At 39.2% G+C, this 21,705-nt stretch overlaps 2 protein-coding genes across 2 annotated transcripts in view; both read right to left on the minus strand.

Annotated features, from left to right (window-relative positions):
* LOC124862871 (myosin heavy chain, fast skeletal muscle-like) overlaps window positions 1-7,228 on the minus strand; it is a 52,925-nt gene extending 45,697 nt beyond the window's left edge. The window contains exons 1-28 of the mRNA XM_047357052.1: window positions 7,010-7,228; window positions 6,704-6,847; window positions 6,448-6,604; window positions 6,315-6,342; window positions 6,114-6,225; window positions 5,936-6,028; window positions 5,786-5,849; window positions 5,577-5,675; window positions 5,383-5,486; window positions 5,163-5,301; window positions 4,949-5,067; window positions 4,683-4,832; window positions 4,430-4,600; window positions 4,009-4,315; window positions 3,614-3,687; window positions 3,445-3,532; window positions 3,238-3,355; window positions 3,030-3,153; window positions 2,654-2,790; window positions 2,292-2,547; window positions 1,962-2,204; window positions 1,669-1,845; window positions 1,426-1,571; window positions 1,253-1,343; window positions 760-1,149; window positions 546-672; window positions 350-468; window positions 38-234 (exon numbers count right to left, since the gene is read on the minus strand). Coding sequence (XP_047213008.1) covers window positions 38-234; window positions 350-468; window positions 546-672; window positions 760-1,149; window positions 1,253-1,343; window positions 1,426-1,571; window positions 1,669-1,845; window positions 1,962-2,204; window positions 2,292-2,547; window positions 2,654-2,790; window positions 3,030-3,153; window positions 3,238-3,355; window positions 3,445-3,532; window positions 3,614-3,687; window positions 4,009-4,315; window positions 4,430-4,600; window positions 4,683-4,832; window positions 4,949-5,067; window positions 5,163-5,301; window positions 5,383-5,486; window positions 5,577-5,675; window positions 5,786-5,849; window positions 5,936-6,028; window positions 6,114-6,225; window positions 6,315-6,342; window positions 6,448-6,604; window positions 6,704-6,847; window positions 7,010-7,213 — 4,178 coding nt within the window. The 5' untranslated portion in view covers window positions 7,214-7,228. The remainder of the gene's footprint in view (window positions 1-37; window positions 235-349; window positions 469-545; window positions 673-759; window positions 1,150-1,252; window positions 1,344-1,425; window positions 1,572-1,668; window positions 1,846-1,961; window positions 2,205-2,291; window positions 2,548-2,653; window positions 2,791-3,029; window positions 3,154-3,237; window positions 3,356-3,444; window positions 3,533-3,613; window positions 3,688-4,008; window positions 4,316-4,429; window positions 4,601-4,682; window positions 4,833-4,948; window positions 5,068-5,162; window positions 5,302-5,382; window positions 5,487-5,576; window positions 5,676-5,785; window positions 5,850-5,935; window positions 6,029-6,113; window positions 6,226-6,314; window positions 6,343-6,447; window positions 6,605-6,703; window positions 6,848-7,009) is intronic.
* A 3,364-nt stretch (window positions 7,229-10,592) lies between these two features.
* On the minus strand, window positions 10,593-20,988 carry LOC124862872 (myosin heavy chain, fast skeletal muscle-like). Its single transcript, XM_047357053.1, has 40 exons — window positions 20,971-20,988; window positions 20,607-20,828; window positions 20,362-20,505; window positions 20,109-20,265; window positions 19,995-20,022; window positions 19,785-19,896; window positions 19,606-19,698; window positions 19,465-19,528; window positions 19,207-19,305; window positions 19,018-19,121; window positions 18,795-18,933; window positions 18,570-18,688; window positions 18,299-18,448; window positions 18,044-18,214; window positions 17,622-17,928; window positions 17,163-17,233; window positions 16,994-17,081; window positions 16,787-16,904; window positions 16,577-16,700; window positions 16,341-16,477; window positions 15,980-16,235; window positions 15,650-15,892; window positions 15,366-15,542; window positions 15,125-15,270; window positions 14,952-15,042; window positions 14,472-14,861; window positions 13,987-14,113; window positions 13,792-13,910; window positions 13,471-13,667; window positions 13,193-13,376; window positions 12,945-13,110; window positions 12,672-12,796; window positions 12,244-12,552; window positions 11,965-12,168; window positions 11,751-11,876; window positions 11,477-11,647; window positions 11,246-11,350; window positions 11,077-11,172; window positions 10,829-10,960; window positions 10,593-10,706 (listed from the first exon to the last, which is right to left on the minus strand). Exons 2-40 carry the CDS (start codon window positions 20,808-20,810, stop codon window positions 10,689-10,691), a joined length of 5,811 nt encoding a protein of 1,936 aa, XP_047213009.1. The 5' UTR covers window positions 20,811-20,828; window positions 20,971-20,988; the 3' UTR covers window positions 10,593-10,688.
* Window positions 20,989-21,705: the final 717 nt, after the last annotated feature.

Raw genomic sequence — 21,705 nt, forward strand, 5'->3', positions numbered from 1 at the left:
CATGTATTTTCTTGAAGACAAAGTTATTTGAACTCACTTGCCCTCCTCCAGCTCCTCAGTGCGTTGAATGGCATCAGTCTCATATTTGGACCTCCACTGAGCCACCTCACTGTTGGCCTTAGACATGCCTCTCTGCAGCTCAGCCTTGGCCTCCTGCTCCTCCTCAAACTGCTCTCTGAGCAGATCACAGTCATGGCGGGCCGACTGAACAGCATGGGCCAGGGCATTCTTAGCCTGGGAAACACAAAGTTGAGAGTAAAATGATTTCCCACTGATGTCAACATGAGACAATGCTGTGTAAAACGTTTTTTTCTGTTAAACAAGAGAATTAAACAATAAACTTTCATACCTTCACTTCCTCCTCAATGTGTCTCCTGAGCTCCTCAATCTGCTGAGTGAAAGCCTGCTTGCCTCTTGTCAGCTGAGAAACAAGAGATTCTTTCTCCTCAAGCTGCCGACCAAATTCACCTGTGAAAGTCACAAATGCATTATTCTGGGACATTTGCAGTCTATGTAAAACATTGGTTTAAGGTCAGGTCAGTTACCATTCTCTGTCTGGAGTCTTGCTTTCTGTGCATTAATGTCATACAGTTGGCGAACATTCTCATCATTTTTAGCTTTGATTTCACTCAGTTGGTCTTCAAGAGTCCTGCACATTTTCTCCAGATTGCCCTGAAGCCATAAAACATTAATTTTATACTGGCAAATTTAATAGACAAAACAAAAATAATTTCTAAAGGTGCAAACTTGGTCTCTTACCTTTGCCTTGGCAACAGCCTCCATGTTGCTGGACAGGTCATCAATCTCCATCTTGTACTCACTCTTCTCCTTCTCCAGCTTCTGCTTAACACGCTGCAGGTTGTCGATCTGTTCTCCCAGCTCAGCAACGCTGTCGGCCTGCTTCTTGCGAAGAGCTGCTGCGGTGGATTCATGCTGCAGGGTGGCTTCTTCAAGATCACGGCGCAGCTTCTGGAACTCAGCCTCACGCTTCTTGTTCATCTCAATCTGAGCAGCTGTGGCTCCACCAGCCTCCTCAAGCCTCTCACTAATCTCCTCAAGCTCCCTGGAGAGGTCAGCTCTCTGCTTCTCTACTTTAGCCCTAGCAGCTCTCTCAGCCTCAATCTCCTCTTCTAGCTCCTCAATGCGAGCCTAGGATACAAGTAAATGGAAGTAATATTAAGATCCTTCAATAAAGTTTTGTAAAGAGTGAAACCAAAACAGGCCAAATGGGAACAAATTTTATTATGTTTGCCTGGAGCTCCTTGATCTTTTTCTGAAGCTGAGCACCAAGCGACTGTTCATCTTCTATCTTGCTGAGAAGTTGGCTGATTTCAAAGTCCTTCCTGGAATTCAAGAATAAAGGCAGGTTAATTTTGTGTACACATTAATTGAGAATGTTCAAAACTAAAGAAAGTCTGCATTTACTTCTTGATTTTCTCATCAGACTGCTGCTTGTCATTCTCCAGATCCATGATGGATTCCTGGGCCAGCTTCAGATCTCCTTCAAGCTTCCTCTTGGCTCTCTCAAGGTCCATACGGAGCTTCTTCTCTTGCTCCAGTGAACCCTCAAGCTATCACATAAGAGGTAGATTCAGTTTTATGTATCAAAACAAAAAAATGGGTCATACTTGTGGCCAAACTATAAAGGCAAATAAACAGTTTTCTTACATCGTCCACTTGCTGTTCCAGCTTTGTCTTGGCCTTGGTCAGAGTGTTGACTTTGTCTTCCTCTGTCTGGAGATCATCCAGTGTTTGCTGATGGGCCTCTTGGAGGGCTTTCTTCTCCTTGGTCAACTTGGCAATGGCCTCATCCTGAGTAGCCATCTCCTCTGTCAGGTTTTTCACCTAAAGGTTATTGAAATGCACATTTAAAACAATTATACATTTAAATTACATACTAAAAGGGCATATCAAACTTTTGGTTGTGTTTGAATGTGTGCACATGTCTACTTGATGAGGACCTTATTTTCAGTGGCATGTTTCTCCTTCTCCACTTTAGCCAAGGTGAGCTCTAAGTCATCAATGTCCTTCTTCAGCTCAGAGCATTCATCCTCCAGCTTCCTCTTCTTTGCAGTCAGCTCAGCATTGATTTCCTCTTCATCCTCCAGTCTCTCAGTTGTCTCCTTGAGTTTGGCCTCAAGCTGGATCTTGCTCTTAATCAGCCCTTCACATCTTTCCTCTGCATCTGAAAGGCTCTCAACTTCCTATGATTTGTAGTGATTGGAAAATATGTGGTCAATGTTCTGCTAAGAAACTGATATATTAGAAAGATTAGATATTTGCCTACTTACTGCAGCCACTTGGAGCTGTAAGTCATTCTTCTCCTGGAGCAAGGAGACCATTTTCTCCTCCAGTTCCTTCTTTTTGGCCAAAGCAGTAGTCAAGTCTGATTTCATCTTGTCATAGTTCTCCTTCATTTGCTGCAGCTCCTTCTCAGTCTCAGCACTCTTCAGCAGAGGCTTGATCTTGAAGTACAGAGTCATCCATGGCCAGTTCTTGACATTCATGAATGAACGGATGTTGTATTGGATGGTGTAGATAGCCTCTCTGAGAAAAAAGTCCAATCATCAAAGCAAATCCTTAATATTACCTCAGAGACACCCAAGCATAAGAATTTCATGCTAGTCTCTTGAATATTTTAATGCAATCCAACCTCCTCTCCATCATCTTAACAAACTCCTTCCTCATGACATATCCTCTGCAGAGAGCCTGAGTCATGGTGACCAGCTCAGCCAGTTTCTCATCTCTCATCTCCTCAAGAGTTCCCAGAAGACCAGCTTTGAAGAACACCTATATTGATATTGGAAAAACATTGCCAGTCAGAACACATGGATACAGAATCAGAATCAGAATCAGAAAATCTTTATTGCCAAGTACGTTTTTGGACATACAAGGAATTTGTTTTGGCGTAGTCGGTGCAATACAATACAAATTAAACAGTATAAAAATATCTACAATATAATATAAATATATGTGCACAGAGGGATAGTTTCAAGCTATGGCAACGATATAATCTTGGTCAAACATACCTTAGTGTGTCCAAACTTGTACTGAGTATGGTCCACATCAATAGAGCCCAGCAGTTTCTCTGAAGCCTTCTTGTTGTCAATAAACTGTCCCTCAGGGATGACGCTGGCATTCAATACTTTGTATCTACAAGCGAAAATGTGGAAGTTGTTTTTTCCATCTTGACATAAGAAATTATTTGTTTATATTCAGGAAGGAAAGAGCAGCCACCTCTGCTTGAAGTCACCATAGAGGATTCTGCTGGGGAAGCCCTTTCTGCAGATTCTGATGCCCTCCAGTACACCGTTACACCTCAGCTGGTGGATGACCAAGAAGTTCTCCATAAGACCTGGTTGTTGGAAATATATTTAGTCAAAAATAATTCCTCAGTGTCCCTAAACTTTGGATCATTAAAATCAGTAAAAATGGGCATCTTACCTGGGGTCTTTGATTCATTGGGAATCAGACAACGCACAAAGTGAGGATGAGTGCTCCTCAAGTTGGTCATCAGCTTGCCCAAGTTCTCCTGTAGATCAGCATCATAAAATCAACCTTCAGTTGAATTGTAACAGGAGGTTCTCATAGTTCTCAATGAACGTTTACATACCCTGAACAGAGCAGACACAGTCTGGAAGGAACCACCCTTCTTCTTCCCACCCTTCTTTCCACCAGCAGCCTCAGCTAAAATTATGACATGATAACAATGCTATTAAATCATCACTTGTGCCGCGCTCGCTTTAGTGAAGCAGTACAATTTCATCAGACTAGATAAGCTAAGACACAAATAGAAGTTGTAATAAAGTAGTAACACATCATATATCATTTTAAGAGGCAGAGAGGTGACATTAAATTTAAAACACAAATAAAAGGAGCAGTGAAAGATGTTTCTTGTTTTCCTTTTATAGGACATCATAGGCTATCATTCTGTGTGGCTGAGTGTTTATCAGTTGATTGATTGATCTATTCAATTTGGGGTTATCTGTTTATTCTACTGGTTCTTACCCTCAGCTCCTGCATGAGCTGCATACAGGAAGCAGAGCAGTTTGTTTGCAGACTTCTGGTAGAGCTGAACCACTGAATCGTTCAGTGGGTCCTTGTTCTTGTCCAGCCAGCCAGTGATGTTGTAGTCCACTGTACCAGCATAGTGAGCCAGGGAGAAGTGAGCCTCAGCTTTACCCTTTCCAGGCTTTGGCTTCTCAAAGGCCCTGTTCTTGCCAAGATGCTGATCAACCAGCTTGTTCTTGAAAGTTGTATCGGAGGCTTTGGGGAACATGCATTCCTCTTCAAGGATGGAGAAGATGCCTAATGGCTGTGAAGAAATGGCAGTTAAAATTAAAATGTAAATTTCCATAATAAATTAATGCAAATTGTATGAAAACTCATGTAAGCAGTTGAATATAAATACATTTAAACAGCTACTCACCTTCTCAATGAGCTCAATGCAGGCTGCCAAGTCCATACCAAAGTCAATGAATTCCCACTCAATGCCTTCTTTCTTGTATTCCTCTTGCTCCAGGACAAACATGTGGTGGTTGAAGAACTGTTGCAGTTTCTCATTCGTGAAGTTGATGCAGAGCTGTTCCAAGCTGTTGTACTGTATTAATAGAATTTTATTGATTTCATAGCAAAATAGGACTAACTTGAAAAAAAATAATTCATAGATTTTCTTTACTCACATCAAAGATCTCGAATCCAGCAATGTCCAGGACTCCAATGAAGAAGGCTCTTGACTGCTTTGTGTCCAGCATCTCATTGATACGGATGACCATCCACAAGAACATTTTCTCATAGATAGATTTGCACAGAGCGCTGACTGAATTGTTGACCTATAAGAAGAAATTGTCTGTTTTATGTAATAAACTACCATATAACAACAGTTAGGATAAATGTAGTTATGCTTGGATAAAAATAAACCATAGCATCACAGATGGGTTTAATTTACCTGTGGGACAGTTTGACCTTTGGTGACCATCTCATTTCCGACTTTGACTCTTGGGTAGCACAGAGCCTTCAGCATATCAGCTGAGTTCAGACCCAGGAGGTAGGCGATTTTATCAGCCACTTTTGGAAAGAAACATAACACATGGTAAAAATGAATCAATGTTAAACTGATTGTTCAATGTATCTAAAGATATTGGTGATATCTTAAAACTTACCCTCAGTACCGTCAGGTTCAGCCTGCTCCTCACGCTGCTTCTGCTTGAACTTCATGTTGCCATGATGGATTACAGCACCAGTGAGCTTGTAGATGTTAAACTTTTCATCAGCAGTGAAGCCCAAGATATCAATAGCAGTCTGTGTAGAAAAGAAAGGTATAAGTACACTACACATGTGTTTTAAGTAAATCATTTTTAAGACACCAAAGTATTAATTTACATCTGTAGCGATGAACTCTTCCACATCATCGATACTCTTGACAGTGATTTCACCCTGGCTGACCATTGGGTAGTCATAGGGGTTGGTGGTAATCAGCAGAGCATCTGAAACAATGGAAACAAAACACTATAGGTTTTTTATTTTATAAGGTTAAGTTTTGTTAAACTTCAGATTTGAAGTATTTGGTCATTTACCAATGAGCTCAGGCTTGTGGCCTGTCATAAGCTGATAGAAGATATGGTAGCTCCTCTCAGCAGACAGCTGGAAGGTAACACGGGACTTCTCAAGCAGATCTAAGAATTACATGAATACAAGCAAAAACTTTGATAACCATATTAAGTTTTAAACTATAAAATAGAAAAAAAATACTTCAAGTGCTGAAAACACTTCATTTTTGACGTACATGTTTCTATATCAGCTGAGGACAGTTTTCCACTAGTACCAAAGTGGATCCTGATGAATTTACCCTAAGCAGAAATACAAGTATGTGTTACTTTGTGCAGGAAATCAACCATTAAATATCAAACACAATTTTAACATTGTCTTAACTTACAAAACGGGAAGAGTTGTCATTCCTCACTGTCTTGGCATTTCCATAAGCTTCTAGCAGAGGGTTGGCAGCAACAATTTGGTCTTCAAGGGAGCCCTGAGTTTTACAGTTATTTACATGAATATTTCATAAATTTAAAGAAAGTACTGAGTTGGCAGTTCTTCTTAAAACGCATAATCACCTGTATTTTGCCAGCAGCTTGTGTCTCCTTTTTGCCACCCAGAGCTGCAATTGTTGCAAAGTACTGGATGACACGCTTGGTGTTGACAGTCTTCCCAGCACCAGATTCTCCGCTGTCATAGAAGAGACACATTTTCAATTCTCAACTTCATTTTTGTGTAGTTTATAAATGAAAGTCCAATTTAGTGATTGTAATACTTACGTAATCAGGATAGACTGGTTCTCACGATCTGCAAGGTACACGGTAATGCTTTAGTAGCTGTCTGAATTTCATGTCAACATTGGTTCATGTTTTACTTTCATTTTTTGAATAACACTTGTAGCTTTGATCTTACCTGTGAGCATGAACTGATAGGCATTGTCAGAAATGGAGAAGATGTGGGGTGGAGCCTCAATCCTCTTCTTGCCTCTGTATCCTCCTACAACAACAGCATCATACACAGGAAGCCACTTGTAGGGATTCACGACCACACAGAACAACCCGGAGTATGTCTGTTATAGTAGAAGACATAAACAATGTTTAACCATTTTCATGCATACACAGACATGATTTTTCCTTTTAAACCCCTTTTCATAAAGTATGTAACTCACGTAAATCATCCATGATGCATAACGCTCTTTGAGGTTATACAACACACAAGGCTCATTAAGGTGGGTCATCATAGCCATGTCCTCAATTTTATCGAACTTTGGAGGATTCCTGGGGTGGATGTCATCCTCTTTTACAGTTACGCTCTATTAAAAAACAGGAGTGATTTTTTTTTTCCAAATAAGTTCATTCAATAAACAAATCGGTTTTATTTCTAAATTCAGTGAAAATGTATTTTCTCAGTGATAGTAGACTCATATAAATACAAGGTTGAAGCAGTTTGTAAATGTATATTTAATCAGATTTACCTTTCCTCCATCTGTTTCAACAGTTGCTTTGCCACCCTCCCTCTTCACAACTTTGCACTTGAGATACATCTCATCAGCATCCACCACAAAGTAAGCTGTTTTGGCATCAAATGGAGCAGTCTGAGCCTCAATCCTCTCCTTTTCTGTCTTCCGGAGGTAAATGGCTGCAGGGCCATAAGCCTCCATCTCTGCGTCTGTACTCATGGTGGCAATTTAGTCGATGCTGAAATTGACAGTCCAAATGAGTCCATAATAGTGTTAGCATATTCACATGCTTTGGTTATTATTAATTATTTCTCAATTGTAATATCTATTTCACATTTAAATTAGCATTATTTGTTTGTTCTTCAGTGTCCTGCTTATTATTCATTCCTCGATTAAATAAAATAATGTGTTATTGGCTGACCTGTAAAGATGCTGGGAAAGAAAATACCCAAGCATTAACATTTCTATCTGAGATTTTTGTCAAGTTTAGAGATACAAATAATGAAAAAGCAAACACCAGATGGAGCCAAATTTTTTTTCATTTAATTGGTGAAATTCTGGGCACTCTTATTTTTGGGTTCTCTACAATTAGTGAAATAACAAGACCCTAATAGCGGTTTTCATGACTACATGAGACTAGAACTCTAATGGAATGTGATCAAGTTGATGGATATGTAAAGGTAGCTCTACTTTAAAACTACGGGCAAAATGCAACACAACAATCTACTTCATAAACAAGAGCATAAAGTAATATCATAGTGAATACACTCACCTGTGACAGCAGCCTATCAGTTCAAGCAGAAGTGTGGAGTTGCCTCATTTATAGAGGGTGGGAGTGCCTGGTCAGCAGATGCCACTCACCCAGTTTGGTCATGAGCTCTAATCATCCTGTTGCTTTTTTTGTGGCGGAGATGTTTGTAGAAATGAAATGTACCTTCCTCATAGGTTCAGCTTTGAAACTAGCTTTTTGTCATATCATACACCTATAACGATTTTATGGGATGGCAAATACTGATTGGAGGAAAATCTACAATAATTTTGTAAGAGGTAAAATGTAAAAAACTAAGATCCTCAATGTTAGGGCACAATATGCAAAAAAAATTAAAAAAGGATTTCAGCATGACAAAGGCTTGCTTAAAGGATTTCTAATGACAGTGTTGTATAAATAATTAAAGACAATTAGGCAGATGGTCATGCATCAATGCTTCAAATTAAGAGCCACAAATGTTGCAAAATATGGTCCACTACTGCCTCCACATGAGGAAACAGAAGTGCTGACTAAATAAAATAATTCTCTGAACACTCTAGAACATGGTTTCTTTATGAGTCCAATAAATACAGATTTTTATTTAAGAAATATTAAAAACCAAGACATGTCCTGAACATTAAAACCTTTCTTTACAGTTGTAAGCTGCTTTGGGATTTAGTTTTGGAAAGATGTTCAAGTTCCACTGGTTTTCAGGTGTCGAGCACATTAACATATGAAAACTTCAGCCTGCTGCAAAGCTTACCCTGCAATTCAAGTTATAATGGAGCTCTAGCAGCATATATATATATTGTTATAGTTATAACAGTGTATTACTATTACAATATACAAATATGTATATATACATATATATATATATATATATATATATATATATATATATATATATATATAAATATATATATATATATATGCAATTATATGGGCAAAGGTTGTACTAAAGTTGGGGTAAATTGATCTCTTATTGGAATAATATTAATTAAAACGGATGTTTTTAAGTACAAGCTTTCACTAAATCTTTAAAGAATAATAAAATGTGTGCATGCGTGAGGTAATACACTTAAAGGAAACTTCTAAATACATATTCTTCTTTACAGATGCAATTGAAGTAAAATATTAAATTGAAATGAAATCACTTTATTAATAGGCATGACTTTGGTACTTTTTAATGACCTATTGCAGAAATGCACATGGCACTTAAGCTTGGAAATGTGGCCAAAACGCTTGTAGTCTCCAGTTACTGGATGCTGGTGAATCTGACATTTCTGTAGTAAATCTATATATGAGGTCTTACCCATAAATGTTTAGCTGCCACCAGTTGTCACCCTACATGGACATGAAAGCAGGTGGCATTTTGCACAGGATATTGCTCAAAATAAGTTCCTCCCATGGGAAAATGAATGTTCTCCAGCTGCCTTATGTAATCAAGACTGGCACCTGCTAAAGACACATCATCAAAGGCTTCTAGTAAAACTTAAGTTCCAACCTAAAACTATTTTGAGCTTCACCATCCAGCCATAAAAACATTTCATATGAATGGAACAAATGGAAATGCTTCCTCTACTATTAATAGACAAAGGATTTTTTTTTTATTTTGCTGGCTAGAAAATGCAAAATTCAACTGATTGTAATGTATATATATTTATAGAATGATCCACTATTGAAACTAAATTACAGTGCTCATGACTCCAAAGGGATTTTTAGGGGCTAAAACATGGTTTAGTATCAGGTTTGAAATTAGTATTAATTGTTATAAAAAAAAAAAAGCTTGGGGAATTCATTTTGTAAACGGAATCCCCCCCATAAAGTCAGTTTTGATATAATGATCTGAAAACCGATAAAAAAGACAATGGGGGCAAATGCAAACTGCAGCCAGAAAAGTTATGGTCAAAACTAAAATAAAGGGCAGTGCTAAACACCATGCTCCTCCACTTCAGTACTTCGTTTCATAGTATTTAACACTTATCAGAATGTTTATCAAACTGACTTGTTTTTCCCTAAGATGCCAGGTCCCCCTGCTACCATTAACACGTTTTGGATTTTCTTTGGGTAAAAAACGAGTACACTTTTATGGATTTGAGATGGGGATTTCTTTTGCTGCTTGCATTTCAAGGACATGTCTTCCTGTCACCATACACTCCCTTTAGAGGCATACAAAAGCGCTGTGAAATCAAGTACTCCCCCTTTATTAAAGCCCACCAAGGCGCAAAGATGAAAGGTCACCAAAAGCATGCATGGAGACATTATTCTGTTCCAAGATTCCAGGTCAAGCCTCAGCTTTTTTTCCATGAGACAGACTTGAAGGACTTGGCAACGCAGTGTTTGTTGCTTGTGACATCTCAAATAGGACATTGCTAGGATGCAAGGAGGGACTGGGCCATTTATATGTAGTAAGCAGAATTTGATTCGCCTTATGTATTCATGGGAGGTAGATACCATTATATTAACATTTTGTTTTACTGTTCTTTATTTTATGTTAATGCCTTTTATAATCCTCTATAATTGTCTAAATCTATTTTATGCATCTGGTGGAGTATTCAAATGTAATATAAATCATAAACAGACAATCAAAAAAACATCTGATAATTGCTGTTAATGGGCAGTGTGCAAACAGGTGGGTCATTGTCATGTCAGACAATACTGGATGGTAGGGTTGGTATTATTTCAGGAATCTACATTGAAGATTCAAAGCAGATTTAAACAAAACAATTTTGATAACACTTGTCCAGTATATTGTGTGCTTCATTGCCACTGCTGTTTAATCTACAAAAGCCTATATTGTTGAGGGCTCCACGTCATTCCACAAAAAAATGACAAGATCATGAAAGCCAATCACAATTCTCATCTTTATTGTACCAAGAAACATATCCAAACAACCAGCTTATATTTTATAAACTCCGCTGAAAGGACTTCAGTAAATGATGACTCTTACTCTGCAGAATCCGACTGACAAACAAGAGCACGGAAATCAATTAGTTATTATGAAATTTCAAAGTTAGGATTTTATTTGGTGACTTATGTAAACGCAGTGTCATAAAGAAATATACTTAGTAAAAAAACAATGTTACCTTTCCAGCATCACGGCTCTTGACTCTGAGCTTGTTGACCTGAGACTCAGCAATGTCAGCACGCTCCTGAGCTTCCTCCATCTCATGCTGGACCTTCCTGAGCCTGGACATGTGGGTGTTGGCCTGCTCCTCCTGAGAAATAAATTGGTCAGTTGTTGAAGTAGATACTTACCCAATATATGTGAATATTGTAATATTTTTTTGATTTGTTAAAATACAAAATATTTCAAATAAAACATTTGACTTACAGCCTCCTCAGCCTGTCTCTTGTAGGACTTGACTTTAAGCTGGAGCTTGTCCACCAGATCCTGAAGCCTGACCAAATTCTTCTTGTCCTCCTCAGTCTAGAGATGTAACACGGATATATGGTAGGCGCTGACAACAACATAAAAAGTTACTGTAAAAGCTAAAAATTACCTGGTAGGTCAGCTCCTTTACTCTCCTCTCATATTTGCGGACTCCTTTAACAGCATCAGCTCCACGTCTCTGCTCACCTTCAACCTCAGACTCCAATTCACGAACCTTTTTTGTGGTAAGAAATTCAAATCTTTCAATAAAAATATGCCTTGGGATCACTTGATATTGTATGGCAAATGTATTGATTGTTCTCTTTGAATTAGATAATTTCAAAGGTATTACAGTTCATACCCTCTGCTCCAGTTTCTGGAGCTGTTTCTTCCCACCCTTCATGGCGAGGTTCTCAGCCTCATCCAGGCGATGCTGCAGGTCTTTGACTGTGACCTCCAGGTTCTTCTTCATCCTCTCCAGGTGAGCGCTGGTGTCTTGCTCCTTCTTCAGCTCCTCAGCCATCATGGCAGCCTGAAACAATGGTTTGTCTCAAGTTTTGATTAAAGTTAACAACTAAAACCCAGTTAATACAACAAAGGAATTGAATTGGATGGTTTCTAAGAAGTAAACTGACATCAGTAATAGCCTTTTTGGCCTTCTCCTCAGCGTTTCTTGCTTCCTGAACGGCATCATCCACTTCACCCTGAACCTGTACCAGATCACTTTCCAGCTTCTTCTTGGTGTTCAGAAGGCTGGTGTTCTGTAAATTAATCAGGGTGATACATTTTAGATGTGTTAGTTTCATAGCTATGAAAGCCCTTATTTCTTGTTAATGACTAAAGCCCAACCTGAGAGTGAAGCAGTCCGACACGCTCACTGGCATCAACCAACTCCTGCTCAGCCACTTTACGTGCTCTTTCTGTCTGCTCCAGAGCGGCTCTAAGCTCCTCAATCTCAGCCACCATCAGACCGTTCCTGCGCTCCACCATGGCCACCTGCTCCTTCATGTCCTCTTGTCCTCTGAGGGCATCATCAAGGTGCAGTTGGGCATCCTAAAAGAAACTGTCTGTCAGAAATATTTTTTCTATAAAACATCTGTTAAATTTGTGCTCCAACACCAACCTCACCTTGAGTTGTCCTTGGACGTTCCTCAGTTGTTTCTGGGCCTCAGCAGCCTGCCTGTTGGCATGGCTAAGCTGAATCTCCATCTCGTTCAGGTCTCCCTCCATCTTCTTCTTGACTCTCAGAGCATCATTCCTGCTCCTGACCTCGGCATCAAGAGTGCTCTGCATGGAGTCAATCACCCTTTGGCTGTTTCTCTTGATCTGCTCCATTTCTTCATCTTTTTCTGCCAGCTTCCTGTCAATCTCACTCTTGACCTGGTTGAGCTCCAGCTGGACGCGGAGAATCTTAGACTCTTCATGTTCCAGAGTGCCCTTAAAAAGATTTAAACAAAGAGCAAGATTAGCTGTAAGAAAAATAAAGTGATTTGAAAATGCATATTTTATGTAATACATCAATTAAATGGTTCATTAATTAGTGAGAAAGGTATTACCTCTGCTTCTTCCAGTGCAGCCTGAATTTCAGACTTCTCAGTCTCCAAAGTCTTTTTAGCTTTCTCCAGCTCATGGATACTCTTTCCAGTCTCACCTATCTGTTCAGTCAGATCTGAGATCTCCTCTGCAATGAAAAATAAATAAAATATTACTAACAAAAAAGAAATATATAATTGTTAGTTTTCTTTTAAGTGAATAAGCAATATTGCTGTTGCAGTACTGCATGAAAATTAGGTTGCTTCATTCTTTACGCATAATTAATAATGACGTACGCTGCAGGTTCTTGTTCTCTCTCTTCATGGTCTCCAGCTGATCCAGCGCCTCTTCATAGGAGTTCTTCATCTTGAACAGCTCAGTGCTCAGAGAACGAGCCTCCTTTAGGGCTCCTTCCAGCTCAGCCTGGCTCTCCTCATACTTCTGCTTCCACTCTGCCAGGACCTACATTCGCATGGATCAGGTCACTCATTTTCAGGTCTTGCCTTGGGTGAAGATAGTTTTGGATTCAAGAACAGCATCTTACCTTGTCAAAGTTCCTCTGCTTCTTGTCAAGGTTGGCAGCCAGAGAATTAGCTCTCTCCACATCAATCATGAGGTCCTCCACCTCACCCTGGAGCCTCTGCTTGGTCTTCTCTAAAGAGGCACACTTAGAGTTCACAGCTTCAATGGACTCCTCAGCATCCTGCAAACGCTGGGCAAGCTTTTTCCTGTAGTGAAGAAGTAGAAAAGGTAAGAAGGTTAGTAGAAACAGACAATAAAAAATACATGTACTTTCTTTAAGAGACATTTATTTGAACTCACTTGGCCTCCTCCAGCTCCTCAGTGCGTTGAATGGCATCAGTCTCATATTTGGACCTCCACTGAGCCACCTCACTGTTGGCCTTAGACATGCCTCTCTGCAGCTCAGCCTTGGCCTCCTGCTCCTCCTCAAACTGCTCTCTGAGCAGATCACAGTCATGGCGGGCCGACTGAACAGCATGGGCCAGGGCATTCTTAGCCTGGGAAACACAAAGTTGAGAGTATAATGATTTTCTATTGACTTCCACATACGAGACATTGCTGTGTAAAACCTTTTTAAAATTGTTCTGTTAAACTAAAGAGTTGAACAATAAACTGCCATACCTTCACTTCCTCCTCAATGTGTCTCTTGAGCTCCTCAATCTGCTGAGTGAAAGCCTGCTTGCCCCTTGTCAGCTGAGAAACAAGAGATTCTTTCTCCTCAAGCTGTCGACCAAATTCACCTATGAAAGGCACACATGTATTAATCTTACACATTTTTACAGATAAAATTTGTTAAATTAAGGTTGGGTGTTTTACCATTCTCTGTCTGGAGTCTTGCTTTCTGTGCATTAATGTCATTCAGCTGACGAACATTCTCATCATTTTTAGCTTTGATTTCACTCAGTTGGTCTTCAAGAGTCCTGCACATTTTCTCCAGATTGCCCTGATGTCATAAAACATACATTTTATACTGGCAAATTTAGTTAAACTTTCTTTATTAAATTTTCAACTGTTTGATACACAGTATTGATCATTGGAACAATGAAAAGGCAGTAACCTCAAAGATGAAGGACAAAAATAATTGCAAGCTGTTCTACCTCAACCGCCAACTCCCCCTCCCATACTTTTAACTAAAGCTGCAAACTTAGAAATATTAATATTAAGGGAATTATATAAATAGAAATACATTTTTTTATGTAGGTCTATTGAGAGTTTCCAAAAGTGTTTCAGGTCAAATCATACCGGCAAATTTAATAGACAAAACAAAAATAATTTCTAAAGGTGCAAACTTGGTCTCTTACCTTTGCCTTGGCAACAGCCTCCATGTTGCTGGACAGGTCATCAATCTCCATCTTGTACTCACTCTTCTCCTTCTCCAGCTTCTGCTTAACACGCTGCAGGTTGTCGATCTGTTCTCCCAGCTCAGCAACGCTGTCGGCCTGCTTCTTGCGAAGAGCTGCTGCTGTGGATTCATGCTGCAGGGTGGCTTCTTCAAGATCACGGCGCAGCTTCTGGAACTCAGCCTCACGCTTCTTGTTCATCTCAATCTGAGCAGCTGTGGCTCCACCAGCCTCCTCAAGCCTCTCACTAATCTCCTCAAGCTCCCTGGAGAGGTCAGCTCTCTGCTTCTCTACTTTAGCTCGAGCAGACCTCTCAGCCTCAATCTCCTCTTCTAGCTCCTCAATGCGAGCCTAGAATACAAGTAAATTAAATGGCTAAGATCGTTTTGTAAAGAGTGAAACCAAAACAGGCCAAATGGGAACAAATTTTATTATGTTTGCCTGGAGCTCCTTGATCTTTTTCTGAAGCTGAGCACCAAGCGACTGTTCATCTTCTATCTTGCTGAGAAGTTGGCTGATTTCAAAGTCCTTCCTGGAATTCAAGAATAAAGGCAGGTTAATTTTGTGTACACATTAATTGAGAATGTTCAAAACTAAAGAAAGTCTGCATTTACTTCTTGATTTTCTCATCAGACTGCTGCTTGTCATTCTCCAGATCCATGATGGATTCCTGGGCCAGCTTCAGATCTCCTTCAAGCTTCCTCTTGGCTCTCTCAAGGTCCATACGGAGCTTCTTCTCTTGCTCCAGTGAACCCTCAAGCTATCACATAGGAGGTAGATTCAGTTTTATGTATCAAAACAAAAACAGGTCATACTTGTGGCCAAACTATAAAGGTAAATAAACAGTTTTCTTACATCGTCCACTTGCTGTTCCAGCTTTGTCTTGGCCTTGGTCAGAGTGTTGACTTTGTCTTCCTCTGCCTGGAGATCATCTAGTGTTTGCTGATGTGCCTCTTGGAGGGCTTTCTTCTCCTTGGTCAACTTGGCAATGGCCTCATCCTGAGTAGCCATCTCCTCTGTCAGGTTTTTCACCTAAAGGTTGCATGAAATACACAATTTTAAATGAACTCAAGCTTTTTAGAGTTGATAAATTTTGTATTTACGTGTATTGTACTCAAATAATAGTGCGTAATATTAACCTTGTTTTCAGTGGCATGTTTCTCCTTCTCCACTTTAGCCAAGGTGAGCTCTAAGTCATCAATGTCCTTCTTCAGCTCAGAGCATTCATCCTCCAGCTTCCTCTTCTTTGCAGTCAGCTCAGCATTGATTTCCTCTTCATCCTCCAGTCTCTCACTTGTCTCCTTGAGTTTGGCCTCAAGCTGGATCTTGCTCTTAATCAGCCCTTCACATCTTTCCTCAGCATCTGAAAGGTTCTCAACTTCCTATGATTTGTAGTGATTGGAAAATATGTGGTCAATGTTCTTCTGAGAAACTGATATTTTAGAAAGATTAGATATTTGCCTACTTACTGATGCCACTTGGAGCTGCAAGTCATTCTTCTCCTGGAGCAAGGAGACCATCTTCTCCTCCAGTTCCTTCTTTTTGGCCAAAGCTGTAGTCAAGTCTGATTTCATCTTTTCATAGTTCTCCTTCATATTCTGCAACTCCTTCTCAGTCTCAGCACTCTTCAGCAGAGGCTTGATCTTGAAGTACAGGTTCATCCATGGCCAGTTCTTGACATTCATGAATGAACGGATGTTGTACTGAATACTATAGATAGCCTCTCTGTTTGGAAAATCAGTTTAACAAAAAAAAGGTTATTTCTACTACAGAAGGAGCTGGCTTCAAAAAGGTAATGCAATTCATTTGCAAATATAATACCACTCCAACCTCCTCTCCATCATCTTAACAAACTCCTTCCTCATGACATATCCTCTGCAGAGAGCCTGAGTCATGGTGACCAGTGAAGCCAGTTTCTCATCTCTCATCTCCTCAAGAGTACCCAGAAGACCAGCCTTGAAGAACACCTATACAGATATTGCAAATGTATTAAATTTCAGAATGAAAGGATGTTCATTGATTTATTATGCTGTATGTATGTCTTATTTATCTGATGGGAGACATACCTTAGTGTGTCCAAACTTGTACTGAGTGTGGTCCACATCAATGGAGCCCAGCAGTTTCTCTGCAGCCTTCTTGTTGTCAATAAACTGTCCCTCAGGGATGACGCTGGCGTTCAATACTTTGTATCTACAAAGTTGATACAAGTATATCAGTTTTTTATGATCTTTACTAAAATGACCAAATATTCAGTTCATATTAAAAACAGCCGCCACCTCTGCTTGAAATCACCATAGAGGATTCTGCTTGGGAAGCCCTTTCTGCAGATTCTGATGCCCTCCAGTACACCGTTACACCTCAGCTGGTGGATGACCAAGAAGTTCTCCATAAGACCTGGTTGTTGGAAATATATTTAGTCAAAAATAATTCCTCAGTGTCCTTAAACTTTGGATCATTAAAATCAGTAAAAATGGGCATCTTACCTGGGGTCTTTGATTCATTGGGAATCAGACAACGCACAAAGTGAGGATGAGTGCTCCTCAAGTTGGTCATCAGCTTGCCCAAGTTCTCCTGTAGATCAGCATCATAAAATCAACCTTCAGTTGAATTGTAACAGGAGGTTCTCATAGTTCTCAATGAACGTTTACGTACCCTGAACAGAGCAGACACAGTCTGGAAGGAACCACCCTTCTTCTTGCCACCCTTCTTTCCAGCACCAGATTCTGTTTTAAAAACAAATGAATAGCCAAATAGTTTGATTTACAGAAGCTACGTTTTTGAATGGTCCAATTTAAACAGCTCATGCCTTGCTTACAAAACAGTATCATACTGGATATACTCCGACGCAAAATGAAATCTTTCCTGTCATATCTTACTAAATAAATATCTAGATGCTTTCTGAATCTGACCTAACATGTGGCTCTCTGTTCTGTTAAATTAAACGTAGTTTATGTTTTTAGTCCATAAATATGTCATAACTAGGCTATTAATGTATTAAAGAGCACCTTTAAGCACAGTATATCTGTGTTTTAATTAATAAAACTGTAAATATATAAGTGCCTGAAGGAGTTTTACATAATTAATTTATGCTTTATATACATGCAATCTTACCCTCAGCTCCTGCATGAGCTACATAGAGAAGACATAGCAGTTTGTTTGCAGACTTCTGGTAGAGCTGAACCACTGAATCATTCAGTGGGTCCTTGTTCTTGTCCAGCCAGCCAGTGATGTTGTAGTCCACTGTACCAGCATAGTGAACCAGGGAGAAGTGAGCCTCAGCTTTGCCCTTTCCAGGCTTTGGTTTCTCAAAGGCCTTGGTCTTGCCAAGATGCTGATCAACCAGCTTGTTCTTAAAAGTTGTATCCGAAGCTTTGGGGAACATACATTCCTCTTCAAGGATGGAGAAGATTCCCATAGGCTGAGAACAATGGTTAATTCAAATTAAAACTTGAACTTAAATAACATTTCACCTAAATTCATGTAAACATTCGGAGTTGATTAATTTAAGCTCACTGAATGATGCAGCTACTTACCTTCTCAATGAGCTCGATGCAGGCAGCCAAGTCCATACCAAAGTCAATGAACTCCCACTCAATGCCTTCTTTCTTGTATTCCTCTTGCTCCAGGACAAACATGTGGTGGTTGAAGAACTGTTGCAGTTTCTCATTAGTGAAGTTGATGCAGAGCTGCTCCAAACTGTTGTACTGTAATTATAGAGATTCATTTAACTTAATTGCAAGTTAGGACATTTTTATAAGACTTTTTAAAATATTTTTTTATTTACTCACATCAAAGATCTCGAATCCAGCAATGTCCAGGACTCCAATGAAGAAGGCTCTTGCCTGCTTTGTGTCCAGCATCTCATTGATACGGATGACCATCCACAAGAACATTTTCTCATAGATAGATTTGCACAGAGCGCTGACTGAATTGTTGACCTGGAAGAAGTAATTGCCCGTTTTATGTAATAAACTCCTTTATAGCAACTGTTAAGCTTTTTGAGGTTTTGTTATATTTGAACAAGAATAAATCATAGCATCACAGATGGGTTTAATTTACCTGTGGGACGGTCTGACCTTTGGTGACCATCTCATTTCCGACTTTGACTCTTGGGTAGCACAGAGCCTTCAGCATATCAGCTGAGTTCAGACCCAGGAGGTAGGCGATTTTATCAGCCACTTTTGGAAAAAAGACAGTTATTGTTCAACAAAAGCCAACTTGACATTACACTATGAAGCATTGCATTTGGAAACTAGATAAAAATTGTGTAATGTTTGCTTGTACCCTCATTGCCATCAGGTTCAGCCTGCTCCTCACGCTGCTTCTGCTTGAACTTCATGTTGCCATGATGCATTACAGCACCAGTGAGCTTGTAGATGTTAAACTTTTCATCAGCAGTGAAGCCCAAAATATCAATTGCAGTCTACAATAGATTTGAAGCATGTCATTGAACTTCAAAACACACCTTGAAAAGCAGGATTTATATCAGCTAAACATACAAACTTACATCTGTTGCAATGAACTCCTCAGTATCATTTATGCTCTTGACAGTCACCTCACCCTGACTGATCATGTGATAGTCAAAGGGATTGGTGGTGATCAACAAAGCCTCTGTAAATGATTAGAATAAATAACTATAACATGCATGGTGTGTTTTTTCATCCAAACGTTGCAAGCAAATTATCTAATATTATACCCAGCAGCTCAGGCTTGTGGCCTGTCATCAGCTGATAGAAGATATGGTAGCTCCTCTCAGCAGACAGCTGGAAGGTGACACGGGACTTCTCAAGCAGATCTAAATTTTACAGATCAGTGTAAGAAAACAATATACTTCATAATATATTTCATCACACATTAGTTGTGCATGTCTTTAAATGTTTTCCAAACAGCATTATACTGCACCTAAATCAAAACCCATTCAAACATGACAGAATAATTTGTCAAAATGACTTACATGTTTCAATATCTGCTGAGGCCAGTTTGCTAGTGGCTCCGAAATGGATTCTGATGAATTTACCCTAAACATGTCACACTGTTAGAATTCTCAATATTCAACTCAAAATCATTGACTTTCTTTCTGACCCCTAATACTTACAAAACGAGAGGAGTTGTCATTCCTCACAGTTTTGGCATTACCATAGGCCTCCAGCAGAGGGTTTGCTGCAATGATCTGATCCTCCAGTGAACCCTGTCAAGTGTAAATTCAATTTATTTAAGTAAATATTATCCTAACAGATGATTCTTTGACCTTTGTACCCTTAAAGGAAAGCATACCTGTATCTTTCCTGACGCCGGCTCTGCCTTCTTAGATCCAGTCACTGCAATTGTTGCAAAATACTGGATGACACGCTTGGTGTTAACAGTCTTTCCAGCACCAGATTCTCCACTAAGGGACAGGAACATTTGATAATTTATATTGTTTACTCACATTATTACACTTCTGCACATCTAAATAAACATCAAATAATTTTTTTTATTACTTACGTGATGAGGATGGACTGGTTCTCACGATCTGAAAGAAACATTAATGTTTATTTACATTCATGCTGTTTCATGCAGCAAAATTGAATCACCGTCTGTCACTGTATGACATCTTACCTGTGAGCATGAACTGATAGGCATTGTCGGAGACAGAGAAGATGTGAGGGGGTGCCTCAATCCTCTTCTTGCCTCTATAAGCCACAACAACTTCAGCATCGTACACTGGAAGCCACTTGTAGGGGTTCACGACGACACAAAACAAGCCAGAGTAAGTCTGAAAAAACAGAAATATTCCTTCTTGAAATTATAGTCTATATTTGAGTTTGTACTTTTGATGTATTATGGTGATTTATTCATTCTAAATTCTCACATAGATCATCCAAGATGCAAAACGATCTTTGAGGTTATACAGCACACAGGGCTCATTGAGGTGGGTCATCATGGCCATGTCCTCAATTTTGTCAAACTTTGGAGGGTTCCTGGGATGAAGGTCATCCTCTTTCACCGTGACAGTCTGAAAAGAAAACAAGCTTTCACAAATCTGTTTAAAATATAACATGCAGTGGGAATGAGAAAATGCTAGAAAATTATAGAATTGAACAAAACTGAACCCACCTTCCCTCCATCTATCTCAACAGTGGCTTTGCCACCCTCCCTCTTCGTAACTTTGCACTTGAGATACATCTCATCAGCATCCACCACAAAGTAAGCTGTTTTGGCATCAAATGGAGCAGTCTGAGCCTCTATCCTCTCTCTTTCTGGCTTGCGGAGGTAAATGGCCGCTGGGCCATAAGCCTCCATCTCTGCATCTGTGCTCATTTTGGCACGTTTTCAGCCCTGCAAAAAGAATGACTTTTATTTTAATCCTTAATCCTACATATTGTCATGAAATTTTTATGATAATTTCAGCCCATTTTAAAAATGTTAAAATGTTTTTTTAGATATTATTTATATTTATATCATTGCATATATATCCTACCTGCGTCCCAGCTGAGTTACCCGGATATGATGATGTCTAAAGGTGCTATTAAAGAAAGATTTATATAATTATTTAAATATAAAAAAAACACAGCATGCTCCCCTTCCTACATCCTACTGCATTAAAGACGTACTGCTTGACATATAGCATCAAACATTATTGTATAAAATGTTGTTACAAATAAACCCTTTATGTCCTTCTGAAAATCTTTCCTCAAAATACTTTCTCAAATTTTTTAAATCTTAAAATCTTTCATTTGAATCTTCATTTGATCCTGGACTAATTAGGGAGTTGTTTCATTTCAAATAATTCCGATCAGCATTACAAAGAATCACTTGACATGACAAAGGTGACAAGAAAAAGAAGATGAAATTAATAACTTAAAGCAAAGTACCAGTATTGGTTAATGTAAACAACAAATGACTTACCTGTGAGTGATGCCTATCAGTTCTCAGTGGAGTCTGGGGCTACTGCTTTTATACAGGCTGAAAATGCCTGGTCAGCAGCAGTCTGTCTCTCGATTTGGTCAAGCATCCTTGTCATCTTAAGACCCATCGTGTGAGATTTCAGCATCACTCTGCTATTTATTGATATAACATTTACTAGCTTTCAAACTAAAGCCTTTTTAAACAAAACTGAATTACTTTATTGATAAATCAAGATAATTCAGAACATGTGTAAAAAAACAAATGATGAATGAACAAATGAAACTAATGAATTGGAATAAAAAGTAAA

Source organism: Girardinichthys multiradiatus, chromosome X (assembly GCF_021462225.1).
Source record: "Girardinichthys multiradiatus isolate DD_20200921_A chromosome X, DD_fGirMul_XY1, whole genome shotgun sequence".
Taxonomy (NCBI): domain Eukaryota; kingdom Metazoa; phylum Chordata; class Actinopteri; order Cyprinodontiformes; family Goodeidae; genus Girardinichthys; species Girardinichthys multiradiatus.